Here is a 21827-nt window from a genome sequence, read left to right as displayed (position 1 = left end):
CAGAGAAGTTAAGTGACTTGCCGGAGACCACACAGCTGGTAACGTGATGAAGCCAGGATCTGAAGCCCAGGCTTCGTGACTCAGTGCACTCCAGGCCATCAGCAGGGTAGAAGGCCAGGACTAGGGTCTATGCAGTTAGTCTCCTGACTCCCGGTCCAGTGTTCATGATGCTCCCCATCCTGAAATAGGGACTGGACAAGGCAGAAGCTGGGAAAGACCTGGGACTTGCAGGAAGGAAGGGGCAGAAGAAGCGAAGGTTTTACATGCTTCCAGCCCCCAGGGCAACTGCTCTGTCAGCACCTTGACGTCCTGGGGGACCAGGATTCAGTCGCAGGGAGAAGGAAGCCTCCCTGAAGGTGGAGGATTTAGGAAGACTTGGCAGGAGTAAGAAGGATCCTGAGCTAAGCTGCCCCAGGAATAACGGGAGGTGGGCTTTATCCTACAGTTTACAAGGGTCTTTGAGGACTTGAAAACCCATTTTACAGGTAAGACTACCTGTACACCACTGGTCTGAGTCCAGGGATCTCCACATTCACAGTGTCATGTGTCACTACAGAGCAGATGAGGCCCAGAGAGGTTAAGCAATGGACCCAAGGTAACACAGCCAGTGGGTAGGCGGCCTGGCCCGGGAAGGAGACGAAGGAGGAATGGTGACTGAGGGTAGGCTCACCGTGGGGCAGGTCCGCAGGCGCCCGGGTGCCGGGGTGGATCCGCACCTGCTCCCACTGGAAGTCGTCGTACTGGGCCTGACTGTACTCGCAGGGCACCGCTGGGTCACTCGTCTCCTCGAAGGTGCAGCCAGCTGTGAGGGCAGGGCCTGCTTAGCCCAGGCTGGAGTGGAGGTGCTGGCCCGAAGGGCTCCTGGGCTACCCTCCAGGTGCCCCCACGGTCCCCTCCTAGCCAGACCCACCCTCCTCCCCTCTGCCTCCTCAAGCCCTCCCCGCACGGCTCCCTCCAACAATATGCTCCCTCCCCCACCCTCTCCCCCCAGCAAGGCCCTCTTTCCATTGTCTCCTCCCCATGCCAAGACCTCCCACATTGCCCACCCCCTCCAGCGGTCCCCAAACCCCCTATGGCTCAACCACACATTAAAGACCCTCCTCAGCAAAAACTAGTTGTTATTACTCTGTGTGTGTGTGTTTGTCACTCAGTCATGTCACATGGCTACAGTCCACCAAGTTCCTCTGTTCATGGGATTCTCCATGGCAAGAATACTGGAGTGGCTGCCATTCCCTTCTCCAGGGGGATCACCCCTACTCAGGGACTGAACCCAGATCTCCTGCATTGAAGGCAGAGTCTTCACCATCTGAGCCACCAGGGAAGCACGTTATCATTCTTGGGCTGTGCTCAGTCGCTCAGTCGTGTCTGACTCTTTGCGACCCCATGGACTGCAGCCTGCCAGGCTCCTCTGTCCAGGTGGATTCTCCAGGCAAGAATACTGGAGTGGGTTACCATACCCCCCTCCAGGGGATCTTTCCAATCCAGAGGTTGAACCCAGGTCTCCCACATTGCTGCTGATTCTTTACCATCTGAGCCACCAGGGAAGCTCGTCATCATTATTACTACCCATTAAAGTCTCACAACAACTCATGAGATCAGAACAAGAATTATCCCTATTTTATAGATAAGGAAGCTGAGGCCCAAAAAGGCTAAGTGACTTCTTTAAGGTCAATCGGCAGGTCAGTGACAGAGGTGGGGTTTGAACCAAGGTCTCCTGACTGCTGGTCAGTGTTCTATCACAGGCCCCTGCATGTTTGCAGAGAGGACAGACAGTGGGCCCCAGGACTGGCAGGATCGATCGCCCTAAGCCAGCCTTGATGGCATCTCCTTAAAAATAACAACAACTGACCATGTGACTTACAACAAGCCCAGCACAACGCTAAGTGCTCTGAGTGTGGAATCCCGTTTAGGCCTCGGCTTCTGAGCAGGCACCACTACTGTGTCACTTCTACTTGATGCATGAGCTCAAGGGATGCCCACCGCCCAAAGTCACCCAACTGAGGTCTCTGCTTGCAGGAACACAGCGGGCAAAAACACTTATGTGAGGTCCAGGCACCCATGACTACAGGAAGCCAATTCCCAAGATTCTGAGCCACTCTGCACAGTTTAAATAAGGAGAAGGGGAGGCAGGAAGGAGACCAAAATGGATGCTAGGCCTTAGGCACGTATCTCAGCTGGCTCATCAAAGCCCCGAGTTGGACCTAATCCACCTGAAAACACCACTGGTTCAGGAAGTAACTGGCGCTTGCCCTCTCCCCTGAGCTGGTGCAGCGGTAAAGACTCCACCTGTCAGTGCAGGATGATACAAGAAACTGGGGTTTGATCCTTGGGTCGGGACGATCTCCTGGAGGAGGAAATGGCAACCCACTCCAGTATTCTTGCCTGAAGAATCCCACAGACAGAGGAGCCTGGTGGGCTACAGTCCATGGGGTTACAAACAGTTGGACATGGCTGAGTACACATCGCCACCACTACCAGGGGTAAACTTAGGCATCTGAGACCCAGGAAAATGCCTCGATGAGTGGCCAGGAAGCAAACACAAATCATGCCAGGCCCTATCCAGCCACTGGTACTTCTCCCCACTTGACAGACGAGGCAACTGAGGTTCCCAGGGGTGAAGGAATTTGTTCACAGTATAAGGTGGTAGATAAGTAAGTGGGCTTTGGCATCAGACAGACTTGGGATTGAATCTTGACTCTGCAATGTGCTGGTCCTGGGACCATGACCACTGCTCATCTTCAGCTCCCCCATCCACATGGGGGTTTGTTGAGGATTCAACACCAGGGTCCACTTAGCACAATGCTGACACATGCAAGCACCCAGAAGACAGGAGCTCTGCACTGAGCCGCCTGAGTAACAGAAGCAGAATTTGAGCCCATGGTGCTCCGAGGCTGAGGCCCACATTCCCCACCAGAGAAACCTTCACTCTGAGAAGGAGCAATCTGAGCCCCTTCCCAGCCTCAAGGAGAGGAGGGATGAGCAGCTGAGAGTAACAGGGAGTGAGTACCGCGTGCCAGGCACAGCAGTGGGCAGCTGCACACACGGCCGGTGGCCTGACTTTCAGGAGGCTCTGCTGTGCCCTCTGCAGCAGGGGACCTCTCCAGGTTCTCCTAGACCACATGAAGCAGCCCCTTGAACTGACCCGCAAAGCCAGGCATGCACAGGCTCACCGCTGTTGGGGGTGGGGGGGGTCTCCCTTTCCTCTTCACGGACCCCATCGGGGTGTAAAATAAAGTGGACACGAGGCTGGCACAGAGCGGATGGCACAAAATAATAAAAGCCTCGCTTCAGAGCTGAGGCAGGACCTTGGCTGAGCACTTTGCCTCTTTGTGTGAAGAACTCTGGCCAGCACGTGCCCTGTAGCCTGTGGAAGGTAGGTTTTAACCCCATCTATGCTGGGGAGGCCTTGGCTCTCCCCCTAGAAAATGACCCATAGCACAGCACAGAGAGAGAACAAGGCCAGTAGAGATGGTCAGGGAGGGCTTCCTGGAGGAGGAGACAGCTGACTTCATTCACTCTGAGCTGAGTCTGTGCCTGAGGGTTTTAGTCGAGGCCTCCCTGAGCCAGATGAATTGCCATAAAGGGGACCCCAGGACCTAGAGTGCTGCTGGGGTTCAGAAGGACCTGGGGTTCAGGTCCTTCCTGTTCCTTCACAAGTAACAAGGCAGCTGTCCCAGACGTGTCACCTGTGGCCCTAGGGCGAGCCTGAGAATGCCAGCCCCCTGGCTTCCTCCCATCCATTCTAAGCCAGGCCAGGCCACGTGAGCTGTCAAGACTCCCAGACTAAGTGATCTGGTCAGAGGGACCCCCAGACTGTCTGACCTTAGCCAGGGTAACCTTCACACTGCCTGACCCAGGTCAGTGACACCCAAACAGACAGATCTGAGCCAGTGGCCCCATCCAGATGACCACCAGACCATCTGACTTCGACCAGACTGACTGACTTCAGACCAGCTGACTCCTGATCACTATCAAATAATTCCAACAACTGACCCTACCAGGCTGACTGACCCCAGCTGACTGTCACCACTCGGAGCATCCCCTTCCAGAGGCAGAACGATTCCTCTCCCTGACCCTGTCCATCCCCAGTCCTGAGTTTCTGGGCCAGGCCCATTCCGGCCACAGTCCTTAGAGGGTAACAAATCTGGGGCCAGGCCCTCCAAGGAGAGCCCCACCCTGACCTGGTCCCCAGCTCACCCTGGGATGGGAACAATCTGCCCTCCCAGATCCTGGGAAAAGCCTCCATCACCTCCAGTCTGGGTGGCTCAGGAGCTACGAGTCCCAAAGCCAGGTCCCCACCTCTGCTAGAGACCCAACTCCTGCTGGGGGCCCCCAGCCCAGAGGGAAGAAAATAGATCAGGCTTTGCATTGAGAGCAAGAATGGTCAGGAGATCCCTCTCGGCTCCATCGACTCAGACTTGGCCCCAGACATGCACACACACATCAACGCCACCACATGAGGGCTGCCGCCTACCACCAGGACCTGCCGTGCCACTATCCCTCAAAGTAACTCACAAGGTAGGTACTATGATTATCCCTATTTTACAGATGGGCACCAAGGCACAGGGAGGTGGAGGTGGCTTGCCCAAGGCCACATCTTAAGTCTGAGAAGCTGGGGTTGAAGCCATCTATCTTCATTCAAGAAGACTGGCCACGTGTGCCAATCCAGCTCCAGTCACAGGACTTTCATCCACTGACAATACAAAGCAGGCCCCGAGTTGGCACCAGTAAAGGCACAAGGATGGTTAAGACTCTGCTCTGCCTTCAAGGACTTCCTAGTTAGAGTGGAGGTGAGGGAACAAGGCAAACAGAGAAGAGTCAAGGCCACGGTGGTGGGGATGGGGAGGTGGTCAGGGGAGGAAGGTAGGTGCAGGGGGAAGCTTTCCTGGAGGTGGGTGCATCTGAGCAGAGCCTGGAAGGATGGGTGTCACTGTGGCCAGCAGAGATGGAGAGGGGCATTTGAGGCAAAGGGCCCAGCAGGAGCAAGGGAAAGTAGTGGGTAACACAGTTTATACAGGACACAGAGAGGAGCCCAGACTGGCCAAAGCAATGGGAGATGAGACTGGTGGGCAGGAGGCTGAGGCCAGGTCTAGGAGAGCCAAGTGTCAGAGTGAGAGGTCCGGCCTCGTTCTGAGTGGGGAAGACACAATTCGTATTGGAGCAGAGAAGCTGCTAGATTCAGATGAGACAGGTGATACATCCTATCAGCCAGCAGTCCTCAACCTTTTTTGGGACCAGGGACCAGTTTCGTGGAAGACAATTTTTCTACAGACAGGGAGGGAGAGTGGGGGCAGCGATGGTTTTGAGATGATTCGAGCACATTACATTTATTGTGCACTTTATTTCTATTATTATTACGTCAGCTCCACCTCACATCATCAGGCACTAGATCCCGGAGGTTGGGGACCCCTGCTATAAGCCTTGAGGAGGGCAGGGGACTTCTCCAGAGGACACTATAGGGTCAGAAGTGGGATAAGTTATCAAGGGGTCTGGAACCAGATGTCAGAAACCAGTGAGGAAGGGACCTCAAGTGCCCATCCTGGACACAAACAGCACACGTTCCAAGCACACCAACAGAGATGCACAATGCACACGCGTGTGCATGCACACACACACACATACACACACACACAATCTCAAATGTTCACACTCTCTTCCCCCAGCCTCGTCCACGCTTTGGGGACAGAGTCTCAGCTGGGGACAGGGAGAAAACCAGACCCTTCTGTGGGTACAGCATCTCTGCCAGGGCCTCCCTGAGAGGGTGGGCTGAATCAACCCAGGACCCCCAACAGCTCCCCCAGCCTCAGCTCAAACTGGCCCAGCTACATTCCTCAGCTAATCTCCCCAATCTGGCAGGCGGTTGCCTGAGCAACCGTCAGCCACAATTTGGGAAGGGAGGATGATGGTTTATCCACATCCGGCTGGGCTCTGGATGGGGTGATGTTAGGGGCAAAGCAACCTCTGCAAGAGGAACCAGAGTGTAGGAGGGGGTCTCCACCCCTCCATATGCATGTATTTCCATGCACAGACGTGTGTGTGTGTGTGCATGCACACACGTGCACACACCAGTGAGAGTGATGGCCTGGTGCTGACTTGTGAGCTCAATGGGGAGGCAGGAGGCCTGGATCTAATTCCCACTGAGCCTCTAACTCCCTGTGTGACCTTGAGCAGCTGGCTTGCCCTCTCTGAAGCCCCACTTGCTCACCTATGAAATGAGAATGAAGATCTCGGTGACTTCTAAGACTGTTCCACCTCTAGAATTCTGATTCCATTTGTGTGAGCATGCATGTGGGTAAGAATAACTTGAGGGCAGAGAGATGCTACGGGGGACAGGTATGTGAGGGGGAGCATGGGTCTCAAAGTGTGAGTCTCCCAGGCAGTGCGCTGTGAAGTTGTGGGTAAGTAGGCGTTTGTTTACATGCAGGGGTATAGTCAGCAGCAAGTGTGTGCCTAAGGGGAGGTGAGTGTATGCGGTGGGTAGAGGAGAATGGTGCATGTGTGTGCGTGTGTGCCTATGCGTGTGGGCACCACAAGCATGGAAGCACCAGACTTCCTCCCCACCAGACAGGGAATGGTGCTCTGTGCCAACTATGGCTGCCAGCCAGCATCAGTGTTTTCCAAAGACCCTAGGTAAACAGAGTCTGTTTGCAATGAGATTTTTGTTCCCTTTGGTTTGTCAATAGAACATTCAGTTCCCAAGGGATGGTCCCAGGAGAAACAAAACTTCTCCCAATGGATTACAATTTTAGGGGCTGGCCTCATACCCTACCCCTGGCATAGCCCCAACCCTGGCCTGGGGAACTCAGATACAACCCCAAGGATAACACCGGCTCATATCATCATCTGAAGCCACACCCTCTTTCTAGGTAGCCCAACACCACCCTGGAACCAACACAGACTCACCCTTGGACGTTCCTGCCCAACCTAGCCCCATCCCACGTTCTCCATCTCAGACCTGTCTAACCTCCACCTCCTCCCCTCTTGAGGTCTCTTTTGCCCTTGAACACCATCCCCAAGCCCTGTGTATAGGAGAATACCAACCAAGCCTGGACTTACTGACTGCGCAGTCCCAGCTGGTTCCTTTTTCTCTATTTTTAATTGAAGGATAACTGCTTTACAAACTCATGTTGGTTTCTGCTGTACAACAACGTGAATCAGCCATAATAATACATCTTACATACATATTACATATGTATGTATACATCATACATATTAATACATGCCCTCCCACTTGAATGTCCCTCCCTCCCCCATCCCATCCCTCTAGGTCGTCACAGAGCACCAGGCTGAGCCCCCTGTGTTATACAGCAACTTCCCACTAGCTATCAATTTTACACACGGTAGTTTATAAATTTCAATGCTACTCTCTCAGTTCATTCCACCCTTTCTTTCCTCCACTGTGACCACAAGTCCATCCTCCACATCTGTGTCTCTATTCCTGCCCTGAGGATAGGTTCATCAGTACCGTTTTTCTAGATTTTTCTAAATTCCATATATATACATTAATATAAGATATTTCTTTTTCTCTTTCTGACTTACTTCACTCTGTATAACTGGCTCTAGGTTCATCCACCCCAGTTCGACTGACTCAAATTTGTTCCTTTTTATGGCTGACTAATATCTCATTGGAAAAGACCCTGGGTAAGATCGAAGGCAGGAGGAGAAGGAGAAAACAGAGGATGAGATGGTTGGATGGCATCACTGACTCGATGGACATGAGCTTGAGCAAGCTCCAGGAGTTGGGGATGGACAGGGAAGCCTGGCATGCTGCAGTCCATGGGGTCGCAGAGTCAGACACGATTGAGTGACTGAACTGAATATTCCATTTCATATAAATACCACAACTTCTTCTGATCCTGACCAACCCCACCCAGACTCAAAGACCATGATTCCAGTCCAGAAACCTGGCCCAGCCCACTTCACTGCTCTCCTGGCCCAGATCAATACAGCCAGACCTTAGCTAGGGCTCCCTGGCACCGCTCCCCAGAGCCCTAAATAACTGATGATCAATTAATCAAGGGCAGGGCTAGCAGCAATATGCTCCACTTTCTAATCACACAGCATTCAGCAGAGCTGCAACCAAGAAGATTACCCAGGGCCAGGCCACAGGGTGAGAAAGCTGAGCTTTACCCTCTATAGGAGCCAATACAGAACCCAACAGTGCCAGCATCCTTCCAGCTCTACTGAGAAGAGAAGGAAGTCAGCTACAGCAGAGGAAACTTCAGCCAGACCTACTCCCCAACTCCTGGATCAAAGGCACAGTAAGCCCCAAAATTAACAGCAGGGCTGCCATACTGTTAATGTAAGGGGAAAAAAATAAAAGACACTTGCTCCTTGGAAGAAAAGCTATGACCAACCTAGACAGCATATTAAAAGCAGAGACATTACTTTGCCAACAAAGGTCCATCTAGTGAAAGCTATGATTTTTCTAGTAGTCATGTATGGATGTGAGAGTTGGACTATAAAGAAAGTTGAGCACTGAAGAACTGATGCTTTTGAACTATGGTGTTGGAGAGTCCCTTGGACTGCAAGGAAATCCAACCAATCAATCCTAAAGGAAATCAGTCCTGAATATTCATTGGCAGGACTGAGGTTGAAGCTGAAATTCCAATGCTTTGGCCACCTGATGCAAAGAACTGACTCGCTGGAAAAGACCCTGATGCTGGGAAAGATTGAAAGCGGGAGGAGAAGGGGATGAGAGAGGATGGATGGCATCACCGACTTTAGGGATATGAGTCTGAGTAAACTCCGGGAGTTGGTGATGGACAGGAAAGCCTGGTTGCAGTCAATGGGGTCGCAAAGAGTAGGACACAACTGAGCAACTGAACTGAACTGAAGGAGAAGACAAGGGGCAAGGCTGGACTCCAGAGGGCAAAGGGCTGAAGGGAGGGCTGCTCTGTGCAGAGGTTCAGTGGACAAAGAGTCCATGGACCTTGGTAGTGCAGAACACTCTGTGTCACATAAAACCACAGTGCAGTTCAGTGCTTAAGACCCTGCACTTCCTATGCAGGGGATATGGGTTCGATCCCTGGTCAGAGAACTAAGACCCCACATGCCACATGGCGTGGCCAAAATATTTTAAAATAATTTTTTAAAGTGCAGAGTAGAGAGGCAGAGGGCTATGCACGAACACGTGCAGTGCAAAGACCTGGATCTCCAATGGTCCCGTGGAGAGAGAAAGCTACGTGACCCCAGTGTGGGTGTCGGGGTGCAGTGCAGCAGTTCCACACTGCACCGAGGCGGAAGGCAGTTACACAGTGCACGGGAACAGAGCCAGGGTGCACAGACTTCACACGCACCAGACACAGCACAGCAGGACTGGTCGGTGCCATGACGCAGTGGAGAGGTGCCCCATCCATTGTGGCCATGACCCAGAGCTGCTCGGAGGCACGCTGCACCAGTGAGCAACTTAGGGGTACACTAGGCTGGCACTGGGCACAAGGGACAGGTGTATAGAAGACCACCAAGGGAGTCCACCCAAGCTTCACTAGGCTTGGCACATAATTGGCGCTCCATGAATTCTCACCGAAAGGATGTCTAGAGGAGGCAGGCTTAACACACAGATATTTGGCAAAGAGAAGGACGTTGTGCAGGGCAGAAGGAACTGCTGGTGCTTCACACAGTCCCAAGAAGCACACAAAGTGCAGACTCAAGAGCAGGGCGAGAAAGTGGCACCGAAATGGAATGTCGTGAAGACACCGGGTGAAACAGGGAATTCGGTGCAAACGCTCTGGATCTTGAAACGCAGTAGAGCACCTGAACAGGTGAACAGGCACAGTGCAAGGCAGAGGCCCAGGACAGTGAAGGTGTGCGGGGCACAGGTGCATCACCAGGGGCTTGCAAAGGTAATGCAGGTAAAAACCCACACCAGTCCAGAGCCCTACAAAGTGGCCTCGAGCTGCAGTTTAGGTCCCGACTTCTCAGGCAGCGTGCAGTGGGAGCCAGAGGAAACCTGCAGTGAAGCCGGTTGAAGTAAAGACATTGCTCATCTGGGGCTGCCTACAGAGTCCCGGGAAAGATACCGGCTGACACCTCAGTGGCTCTAAAGGGAAAGGTTGAAATAACACAGGGGCGGTGTTAGAGCGGCAGTGGTGCAGGCTGCAGGGCCGGGCCCGGAGAAGGCGCACCTCCGGGGCAGGTCAGTGAAGCAATGGGACAGAAGTGCTGCACCAGCAAGGGATGCTGTCCCGGGACAGCAGGACGGAGGGGCCGCAGACAGGCTGTTCCCGCCCGTCCCCAATGAAGTGCAGATGCCCGCGGCGACCATGCAGCGCCTACAGAGGCCACGTGACGCAGATGCAGTGTCGTGGTAGCACGCCATCTGTTGGCACAGTGCAGGGGTGCGTCGCCAGGGACCATGCCCGATTCCAGGAGAGTCCACAAGCCTGACACAACACCATCGTCTGACAGTCACGCAGCACAGAAGACACAGAAGAGAGCCGCAAAGACACAAAAGGCAGCACGACGACAGGACACAGCACAACGGACATTGCAGATGGAGCGAACAGACACACACGAAAGTCCCGAGTCAATGCAGCGCGGAAACCCAGAGTGCAGCATGCAGCGTAGGGCTGAGATGCAGAGCAGCGCGTGGATGAAATCCAGCGGCCTAGCCTTGAGGGGATGGGTCCAGGAGCCCTGGAGAGCACACAGCCAGAGCAGTCCAGGGCCGTGATGCAGGGCAGTTCTTAGCATGAGGTCAAGAGTGGCACACGCCTCCCATGATGCTCTGGATAGCAGGGGAGCCCAGACCCCAGAAAACCCTTGTGTCTACAGCTCTGCCAGGCTGGGCTGGCCACCCTACGGGTTGGAGGCTGAGGCCCCATCCACCCTGCAGGCTTCCCCCTCTCATATCTCCACCCCAGTGACTCTCCAAGGGCACAGGATGAAGCCACCGCCACCCACAGGGCGGGCAGCCAGAACTGAGCAATGGTCCAGGTATTTCTATCTGAGCAGGGCCCCAGCGCGCTGGCAGGCAAACAATGAATTCAGATTCTGCTGAAAAGCTTTTGGACAATTAAAGCACATCCCCCTGGCCCCCAGCCCAGAGCTGGGCAGTGTGGGGCGGGAGTAGAGAGAGACAGAGAGGGACACCTATTGGATTCGGCCCTGGTACTGAGGGGGTGGGAAGTGGGATGAACAGGGAGGGAAGCAGGCAAAAGGCTTCCCAGACCCACTGAACCTGGATCGTCCCTCCAGCAGCCCCATTCCCCCTCCCAAGCTTGGATTTCATCAGAAGCCAAGAACAAGCTTTTCTGAGAACATAGGATGCTATACCACATACACACACACTTAATAACAGTTTAGCACACACAGGGCTTACCACATGCCAGAACCTGTTCTAAACTATACACGTACGTGTATAAAATACATCCTCACTGCAGTCCCAAGCACTATGTTCCATTATCATCTCTCCTCTCACAGATGAGAACACTAAAGGGTCAGAGAGGTCAAGCAACTCGCCCAAGGGCTACGTGGCTAGCAGTGGGAAAGCCAGGATCAGAACCTAGATGGTGTGGTTCCCAAGCCACACTTCACCACTACACTCTAGGTGCACACACACGGAAACACACACATGCACACATCCTGAGCAACGCATGGCCCACCCTCTCAGTTGAGACCCCTCCATCCTGTCCAAATAGGTTTCTGATACTTTCTAGTTGTTACCTTTTGTCCCTCAGCTGTCTCATTTCCCCTTCTAGCCATCCCCCATCTATTCCCCCACCCTCAGTTGTCCCCTCAACACCACCTGTCCCCTCATTCCCAGCTGTCCCCATCCCTCCAATATAGCTTTATTGCAGGTTATGTCCCATCCCCCCTCATGGTTCCCCACCCCACAGCTGTCATTCCATCCCTGGCTGTGATCTTGCCCATCAAATATCTCAACACGCCTTCCCAATTTCCCTCTCCCAGTCCTTCCTCCCCTCTACTATGCGTGCATGTGTGCGTGCTCAGTAGCTTCAGTCGTGTCTGACTCTTTGTGACCCCATGGACTGCAGCCCGCCAGGCTCCTCTGTCCATGGAATTCTCCAGGCAAGAATACTGGAGTAGGTTGCCATGATCCTCTCCAGGGGATCTTCCTGGCCCAGGGATAGAACCCGCATCTCCTGCATGTTCTGCATCGCAGGTGGATTCTTCACCACTAACCCAGCCCTTCCTCCCAGCCTAGTGGGGAAGGAGATGGGAAATGCTGCAGCCCACTGAATCACGTGCACTGTGGGCAAAACCTGGTCAACCATGCCGGAAAGGGTCTGAGAAGGCTTCCCTGGGGAAGTGACATCAGAGCTGGACTCCGAAAGCTGAGCAAGAAGGCAGGCTTCCAGGAACTGAGGCAGGTAGGAAGGGCATTCTTGGCAGAAGGCACAGCATGTGCAAAGGTAAAGAGGTGTGAAAGGGCCTGGCGGGTTCTGGGATCAACACTGGCCTGGTGAGCCTGGAGCCAAAGGCGGGCAGGGAGGAGCAGGGTCAGGGGAGGAGAGGCATAAACACAGAGCAGTCATGGAGAGCAGGGACTGGGTCATACAGGGTCTTCTCTGCCATCTCAGGCTTTGGCCCCTGGGCAATGGAGAGCCTTCAGCTTAGAGCAAGGGAGTGGTAGCATCCTATGTCTGCCTGAGAGGCCATTCAGATCCTGGGATGGTGGAAGCAGGCAGACGGCAGAACAGAGACCAAGAAGGGGGCCACTACAATGGTCCAGGCAGGGAATGAACGGGCTGCAGAGAAGGGGCTGTGGATTTAGCAAAGCCTTCTTCAGTGGCCACAGAGTGACAGTCCATCCACTTGGTGAGGTGTCCAGGCCTCACTAAAGATGCTATAGGCCTTGCACCTCTAGATCAGCACTATCCATGGAGTGTTTTGCTGTGATGGAGATGCTCTTTGACCAATACACAGCCTGACCAATACAACAGCTACTTGCAAGAGGCGACTCTTGAGGACTAAAATCTGGGTGGTGAGACTGAGGGACTGAATGTTTATTTAAATTAAAATCTAATAGCCAGGGACTTGCCCAATGGTTCAGTGGTTGAGAATCTGCCTTCCAATGCAGAGGATGTGGGTTTGATCCCTGCTTGGGGAATTATGATTTCACATGCCATAGGGAAACTAAGCCCTGGAGCAACTAGAGAAATCAGCGCAAGGCAACTGGAAAGAAGCCCGCAAGCCACAATGAAGAACCTGTGCATCGAAACAAAGATCCAGGGTAGACAAAAAATAAGTAATCTAATAACCACCTATGAAGAAGTAGCCACCAAACTGAAGAGTGCAGGTAAAGAACAATTCCACTATTTGATAAAGTTCTAGTGACTATCCATTGAGAAGCAGAATCACAGGGGCTTCCTCCAGAGGGCTCTGGCACTGGGGACTGTCTGAAGATCAGGAGGCCGGCCCTCTGGAAGGCAGCATCACAGGCTGGGTTGGCACAGGCCCAGGCCCTGGTCCACAGTGGAGCAGAACCACATGGACATTCCCCACCCAAACATGCACACCCCTTTCCTGGAGATGCAGACACCTAAATATACACCTAGACACACTGACTATGGAGCACCTTACAGCCAAGCCCACCAACACCTGGATACTCCAGCACAGGCGCACCCCATTGCTGGATACATAGATACCCCAGACCGAGACACGTGGGTATCCCACACCCAGGCATCTGGGCAGCCCCACAGCTGGACACAAGGCAGCTACAGTCCCCCACACCCATTAACCTGAGGACTCCCAGCCACCAGCATACACCCACCTCTGGATCCAGAGACACTGAGATATTCTTATGTTGACACATCCTGATCTCCCACATCCGGGTCCTGGGACACCCATGCCCAGATCCTGAGATGTCACCCACCCAAAGAGCTCTACACCCAAACTCCAGGGATCTGATACATGGATACCTGGAAACCCAGCATCAGGCCCCCCGGGATCAGAGCAGCTGGTTGCCTCCCGACTCAGAATTCAGATCCTGCCACACAGGGTGACCAGATGGCTAGACCCGCCCCGGGCCCCCCCCCCCGGAGAAGCCATACATATGTCCTGTGCCCAAGGCTACAATCATATAATCACAGCCACACACACACACACACACACACACACACACACACACACACACACCCCGCATTCTGAGGGTCCAGATGTCAGGGTGACACCTGCACACACCTCCCCTGGCCCCCCCGAACCCCACCTGCAGGGTCACCATGGGGAGCAGCACTCCCTGATTCCTGGGTTCAGAGGCAGCCAGGACAGAGGCTGAGATGAGGACAGAGGACTGAGGGGACCCCTGCCCTCCCCGACAGGGCCCTCCCCCTCCTCCCCAGACCCGACGCTCAGAGTGACGGTTGGGACTCTGATGCCTCTCACCAACTGTCAAGCCTCCAGGACAAAGAGCTGAGACCAGGGATGACAACAGGCCCTGCTAGCTGCTGGGGGGCAAGGGTGGTTGTGGGAGAGGGGGTGGCGGACAGGAGCGGGGGCAGGGTGAGGGGCTGGCAGGCAGAGAGATGACCTCTCCAACTCCCAGTTCCCAGATGACACTCTCTGTGTGGCCTTTTCATACAACACCATCCCCCCCACCCCCACCCCCACCCCCACCCCCCGCACCCAGCAGAATTTTCCAGATTCCTGGAGGGAAACCTGTTTCTTCAATCTCTACTTTCAGTGGAGTCGGTGCGCCCCCATCTGGCATCTCCAGCTCAGAACTTGACCCCCTGGACATCACTCATTCTTTCCTGCCTGGTGTATTTACTCAGCAGGAGTGGGCCAGGCCTTGTACCTAGCAGTTAAGATTCAAAAGTGAGCTAAACACCCAGTCCCTGTCCCCACTGAGCTCATGGTCTCTAAGGGAGAAAGGACCAATAAACTGTAATTACAATAATTACAGTGCTGTGAAAAAATCCAATCAACACCCCCCTCCTCCCTTCTTGGACTGGAAGAGGGAGTGACCAAGGAAGGCTTCAGAGAGGAGGTGATGTCTAAGCTGAAACCTGAAGGAGGAGCAGGAGCTCACACAGTGAGGAGGCGGACTTAGAGAGCTCTGGGGAGAAAACACAGCTTGTCCAGAAGCCCGGAGAGAAGACAGAGAGAAGTGGGCATTTAGTGGGTGTTGGGAGGTGGGTTAATCTGGTCAGACCATAGGATGCAAGGCAAAGAGCACAAAGCTGATGGGACTGGACAGGCAGGCAGGGGTCAGAGCAGGCAAGAGGACCTGGGGGAGAGACTTAACCAGGAGGTAATAGGGAAACTTCAGAGGGTTTCAAACCAGGGTTTCAAATGTGTTTTAGGAAGATCCCTGACACTATGGAGGGAGGGGTGGAAGGAAGAGGCTGGAGCCTGCCTGCACAGGAAAGATGGGTAAGGATGGCGAGAAGGGGACAGATGAGAGAGATCCTGAGATGGCATGAGGGCCGGGTGCATCAGGATACAGGAGAACAGCTTGGAGGAGGGAAGGATGTTGAAAGAAAAAGGAGGGCACAAGGCTGCCCCAACAGCTCTAGCTAACGCAGTCCTGCATGACCAGCCACCCCCCACCCTGGTCTGGCTTAGCTGATGAAAGCAGGGCAGGAGGGTGGCACACCTGGAACAAGCAGGGCACCCACCCTGGGTTTTCCCTGGCACCAGAGCTGGGCAGGAGGCCACCCAGGAGCTCAGCACCCCCCACTCTGGCCACTCTCACATCTTCCTGCTGAGTCCCTCCCCCACCCCAAGGAGAAGTGCCAGCTGCCCAGACAAGCCTTTATTGCCCAACCTGAAACCACTGGGCAGCCTCTCCCTCATTCCTGCTGTCCACAGCGCCAGCAACCAAAAGGACAAAATGAGCTAGAACGCAACGGAATAAATTACTGCCAGATTTGCATGGCTCAGAGACATCACCACCCACCCTTTGCGGGGAGGGGGGACTCAGGAGGCCCTTTCAGGGAGCTGGGCTGACTCAAACCAGTTCAGGGACACGGGGAGATCACATCCCTTCTACTCAGGGCTTCTGAATGAAGCTCAACAGTAATAGCTACAGGTGTCAGGAACTGTGGAAGAGAAGTGACTTGCCCAAGGACACAAGGACAGCAAGTTGCAGAGGCAAATTTGAACCCAGGTCCCCCTGGCTGCAAATCACAGCCTCTGGGGCTCTGTAGCCATCCTCAAAACCATCGTTTGTTCCCTGACACTCACAGACAGAAGCTTACTTTACAATCTACCAAGTACCATACACCTTTATCATGAAGCCCAAGGGACAGAGCAGAAAACCGGGGCCCCAGAAATGGAAGCAACTGGCTCAAGAGCTCAGTCCCCACCCTCAGCCGTGGGTAGTCCCCCTGTTAGAAGAGGTGGGCACATCTGAGGGTTCTCAGAATCAAGGCGATGGAGGTAGGGATGGGAGTGCATGTAGTACCCTGGGTTTGATCTCAGAGTGGGGGAGGGGGCAAAGTCGTTGCAGGACAGGGGTAAGGGTTGGGGGAAGATAAGGAGGGAGGTCGCCTTAGGGGTCCTTTCCGACGCTCAGGGGTCAAAGCTAAAGCTGTGTGCGATGGCCTGGGGCCGCAGGGTCCGGCTGACCTCAGAGTCAGTGGCAGGAGAGGCTGCGAGCGCCCTGGGAGCTCCGCCCGAGAGGCCGGAGCGGGCGGCAGGGCAGCAAATGCGATCGGGAGAGGCCAGTTCTCGGAGACCGGAGGCCTGAAGGAGGCTCCCTGGGGCCGAGGTGGCTCTGCCTGTGTCTCGGCTCGGAAACCCGTCTGGGGCGTCTCCCCGTTACTCGGGCGCCCCGGGTACCAGACTGGAGCCGCCCAACCAGAGCGGGCGGGGATGCTGAGGCCGCCGGGAGGGCACAGGCCACCCCCGCCCTAGAAGGGCCATCAGACGCAACTCCGCAGGAGAGGGCCCCCGGTGTGGCATCCCAGGCCTTCGGGTAGGATGGGGGGTGGGGGAGGCGGGGACAGAGACATGAACACACACAGCCGCCGCCGACACACGGCCCACAGCACACACGGACACACAGCCACAGCTCTGGATACACACATTCAGAAACGCGACCACACGCACAACTTCACACACACACACCCCTCCAAAAGACTCCACTCTCCGAAACACACTCAGAGAGACAGCGCGGTCACACGGCACCCAGAAGCACCGAGATACACGCTCACACGCGTACACTCACACCCCCGCCAGCCCGGAGGCCGTACAAAGTTGCGGAGTCGACGAAGGGGGGGTTGTCCCAGGAGACCCCGGCGTCCGCGGCGCCTCCAGCGCGCAACCGGAGGGGGCGCCGTCCGGCCGCCCAGGGCCAGGCCCGGCCCACCCGGACGCACCCCCCACCCCGCCCCGCCGCCTGGGTGCAGCCGCGGCCCGGTCCCCGCACGATCGCCTGGCCGCACGGCCCTCCCCTCCAGCCGGCCCCGGCGCGCCCCGCAGCCCCCGCGGCCGCCCCCACCCCGCGCTGGGCCCTCCGGGCCCCGGCCCCGGCGCCCCGCAGACCCGGCGCCGTCTCGGATCCGCCACCAGCCAACGCCGCGCTGAACTTGCGAAACAACAAACAGCCCGACATGTCGGAGTCGGCGGCCGCCGGGCCCCCATCCCTCGCTGCCAAGCCTCAGGCCCGGCCCGACCGGGAAGGCAACGGGCGCCGCCAGGACAACTTGTTCCGGGGCCCGCGCGCCCCACGCGCACACCCGAGGGACACACACACAACACGACCTGCACCGCCCCCTCGGGCGGCCCCGGCCCGGGGCACACACTCAAGCCGTGGCCCAGGCGAGGACCACACTCGCAACATTCCTGGACACGCAGCCAGCTTGCACGAACACACTCACATCCGCTCCAGACACGCTCCTACACACGCATTCCCGGCACACTCGGCATTCACTGGGACCCACGCAGCCCCCGGCGGAGCACACCGCCGGCCCCAGACACACGTACACATCGCGCACACCGCGCGCGGACACACTCGTTCCGGACCCGTTCCCACGCCTTCACACACGTACACGGATCTCACAAGCACACACATCGCACACGCGTCCTCTGCTCCCCACGCGGGCAGAATCCACAGAGCACTCTTCGCCACACGCAGAACAAAAAAACACAAGCCATTCTCGGACACACAACAAACAACACTCCAGGCTAGGGCACACACAAATGCCCAAAAATGCAACACATCAGCAGAGGCAACTCCTGCCACACAACCGAACTCAGATGGACACACAACAGACATACAATCCTACTTGGCCCCACACACACACTACACAGAGGCAGACCCGACACTCGGCGCACACCCCATGCCTTTATGCACACAACATTCACCCCAACATACTCGTGGACACACAACACACACAGCACCTTTTCTTGCACATCCCTCAGACACATTCGCAGGCACACCACCCCCTGAGCACACGATCGCACATCCAACACTCAAGACACACCGGGAGCAAGCTCGCCACGTCCGGTCATCCAACACTCCCACTTTCTTTCGAGATACGCCACCGGCGCCGAGGCTCGGCGGGGCAAACTGGGTCCGACCGACGCGCGCTTACCTGCCGGAGTCTCGGTCTCGGGTGCGCAGAGCTGGAAGGTGAGCGCCAGGACGAGAGCCTGGGCGCGGGCCATGGTGCGCCGCCGCCTGCCCCGGGGCCCGGCGCGGGGGGGCGCCGCCGCCGGAGCCCGAGCCGAGCCCGAGGCGAGCCAGAGCCGGAGCGAAGCGGCGCGGCGCCGAGCGGGACTGGCGCCGAGTCCAGAGCGGGAGCCCAAGCAAGCGGGGCGCTGACGTCAGGCTCGGCCGCGCGTTCCTCGGTCTCGAGGCGCCCCCTACTGGCAGCCGCGCGCTCCCCTGCCCAGTCCGGTCGCCCGCGGCCCTGACGCTCCCCGCCCCCACTCCCGGACCCCTGCCTGGCGGTCCCCGGCTGGGCCTGGATTCCCAGCCGCCTCACCGACCTGCTTAGGTGAGCAGATCCACTCCTCTGCTCATTGCTCGCGCCTAGCTTGCACACAGCTCTCCGGGACAGAGACCCAGGGACACAGAGCCTCTCGGTCCTACCCAATGCTTGAATCCCCTCTACCTTGATCCCTTTCAGTGCACATCCACATTTATCTCCAAGGACAAGGAGCTCATTACCTACCAACGGCAGATGATGGGGTCTTGGAAACGCTGGCTTTTGGAGTTGTTCGTAGTATTCCTTTCAGTTCAGTTCAGTTCAGTCGCTTAGTCGTGTCCAGCTCTTTGCAACCCCATGGACTGCAGCACACCAGGCCTCCCTGTCCATCACCACCTCCCGGAGTTTACTCAAACTCGTGTCCATTGAATCGGTGATGCCATCCAACCATTTCATCCTCTGTCGTCCCCTTCTCCTCCTCCCTTCGATCTTTCCCAGCATTAGGGTCTTCTCAGATGAGTCAGTTCTTCATATCAGGTGGCCAAAGTATTGGAGTTTCGGCTTCAGCATCAGTCCTTCCAATGAATATTTAGGACTGATTTCCTTTAGGACAGACTTGTTGGATCTCCTTGCAGTCCAAGGGACTCTTAAGAGTCTTCTCCAACATCACATTTCAAAAGCATCAATTCTTCAGCACTCAGCTTTCTTTATAGTCCAACTCTCACATCCATACATGACTACTAGAAAAACCATGCTTTGACTAGATGGACTTTTGTTGGCCTTTATCACCCTTTTAATGTCCATGGGATCTGTAGTGATGTCCCCCCTTTCGTTTCTGATATTAGTAATCTGTGTCCTGTCTCTTCTTTTCCTAGTCTGGCTAGAGACATTGATTTATTAATCTTTTCAAAGAAGCAGCTTTGGGTTTGGTTGATTTTTCTCCATTGATTTCCTGGTTTTCATTTCACTGATTTCAGCTCTAATGTTTATCATTTTCCTGCTTCCCTAGCATTCTATTTGCTCTTCTTTTTCTAGTTTCTTAAGGCAGAAGTTTAGATGATTAATTGCATATCTTTTTCCTTTTCTCACATATGCATTCAGTGCTAAATTTCCCTCTATGCACTGCTTACCCAGCATCCCACAAATTTTGATAAGCTGTGTTTTCATTTTCATTTAGTTTTCACTTATAAATATGTCAAAAATTTTAAATTCCTCTTGAGATTTCTTTGACCCATGTGTTATTTAGAAGTACATTATTTAATCTCCAAGGATTTGGGGATTTTTCAACTCTCTGTTATTATTTCTAGTTTAATTCCACTATGATCTAAGAGCAATCACTGTATGATTCTTTTCTTTCAAATTTATTAAGTTGTGTTTTATGGTCCAGTCTATCTTGGTAAAAATCCATGTGATCTTGGGAAGGTTGTGTGCTCTGCTGTTGTTGGAGGAAGTAGTCTTTATTTATTTAGTTGCGGCATGTGGAATCTAGTTCTCTGACCAGAGACCAAACCCTGGCCACCTGCACTGTGAACTCAGAGTCTCAGCCCCCAGACCATCAGGAAAGTCCCTGAAGTAGTTTTTAGATGACCTTTATCTTTAGTTGATTGATGGTGTTGTGGAGTTTAATTATGTCCTCCCTGAGTTTCTGCCTGCTGGACATGTTTATTTCTGAGAGAGAGCTGTTGAAGTCTCCAGCTGTAATAATGGATTCAGCTATTTCTCCTTGCTATGCTGGCTGGCTTTTTAAAAGTTCTTACTCTTCATGCCATGAAATCTACCCCCCTCACTGACTCTCACTGATTCTAGTCCATCTCCAGGCTACACAGGTTAAGTCCATCTGGGCCTCTGCCCAGTATAAACCCTTGTACAATGACTACAAACTAGTTGTCCATTTCTGCATAAGACCAAGTGCCTTCTATGTGTTTCACCTGTATGGATTCATTTAATCCCTACCACTATTTTTCCCATGACATAGTTAAGAAAATTAAGGTACAGAGAGAGAAAGTGACTTTTCCGAGATTATGTGTAGTAAGCAGCAGCTCTGAGACGTGAATCAAAGACATCTGGCTTGAAATGAATAGAAACTGAGGCCTGTCTCCGTATGGAGCAAATCAACAAACACTAGATACCAATTTTTCTGTTCAACAGTTGCTCTAAGCCAAATTGAAGATATAAGACAGATAAAAATCCCTACCCTCATGGAGCTTATATTCCAATGGGAAGACAAGAACAATATACAACCAAAAAAAAAAAAAAGGGCAAATTCTCTGGTGTGTGTGAGACAGTAGTATACTGTAGAAATGGGGGAGATGGGACCTCCCTGGTGGTCCAGTGATTAAGAATCCACCTGCCAATACAAGAGACATGGGTTCATTCCCTAGTCCAGAAAAATTCCGCATGCCCAGGAGCAACTAAATATGCGCACCACAACTGCTGAGACTGCATGCCGCAGCTGCTGTAGACCAAGCACCTAGGGCCTGTGCTCTGCAACAAGAGAAGCCTCTGCGATCAGAAGCCGGCGCACCACAGTGAAGAGCGAGCCCCCGCTCACTGCAACCAGAGAAAGCACACGTGCATCAGCGAAGACCCAGCAGAGCCATCAGTAGATAAATAAAACAAAGAAATGGAGAGAAACTGTAGGGGAGAGGGGATTGTTGCTGTTTTAAATGGAGCGCCTACTCTTATGGCATATTCGTTGCATGTCTGCAGCTTTAGAACACGAACTCCCTAAGGGCGAGGATTCTGTCTTATATCCCACTGCTTGGTATCTGGCCTGTATTCAGCACTCAAGAAATATTGAATGGATGAACAAATGCAGACATGGTTCTTGCCTTCGTAAAGCTTACATTTTCCCGGGAGAGACTAACAGCAAACACACAGAGAAAAGACAGAAAGGACCATCCAGAAAAGCAAACTCAAGGAGAAAAATCTGATGAAAAAGAAGAAGCAACCGGGGATGCTGCCTTTTGCAGAGGACTGTTGCAG

General features: G+C 54.2%; 1 protein-coding gene across 1 annotated transcript in view; it reads right to left on the bottom strand.

The window, feature by feature from the left end:
* Nucleotides 1–18631, bottom strand: part of PTPRU (protein tyrosine phosphatase, receptor type U) — an 86366-nt gene extending 67735 nt beyond the window's left edge. The window contains 2 exon segments of the mRNA XM_018057242.1: nucleotides 671–802; nucleotides 18507–18631. Coding sequence (XP_017912731.1) covers nucleotides 671–802; nucleotides 18507–18579 — 205 coding nt within the window. The 5' untranslated portion in view covers nucleotides 18580–18631.

Source organism: Capra hircus, chromosome 2 (assembly GCF_001704415.2).
Source record: "Capra hircus breed San Clemente chromosome 2, ASM170441v1, whole genome shotgun sequence".
In the NCBI taxonomy this organism is placed as follows: domain Eukaryota; kingdom Metazoa; phylum Chordata; class Mammalia; order Artiodactyla; family Bovidae; genus Capra; species Capra hircus.
This window is presented reverse-complemented; position numbering and strand designations above follow the sequence as displayed.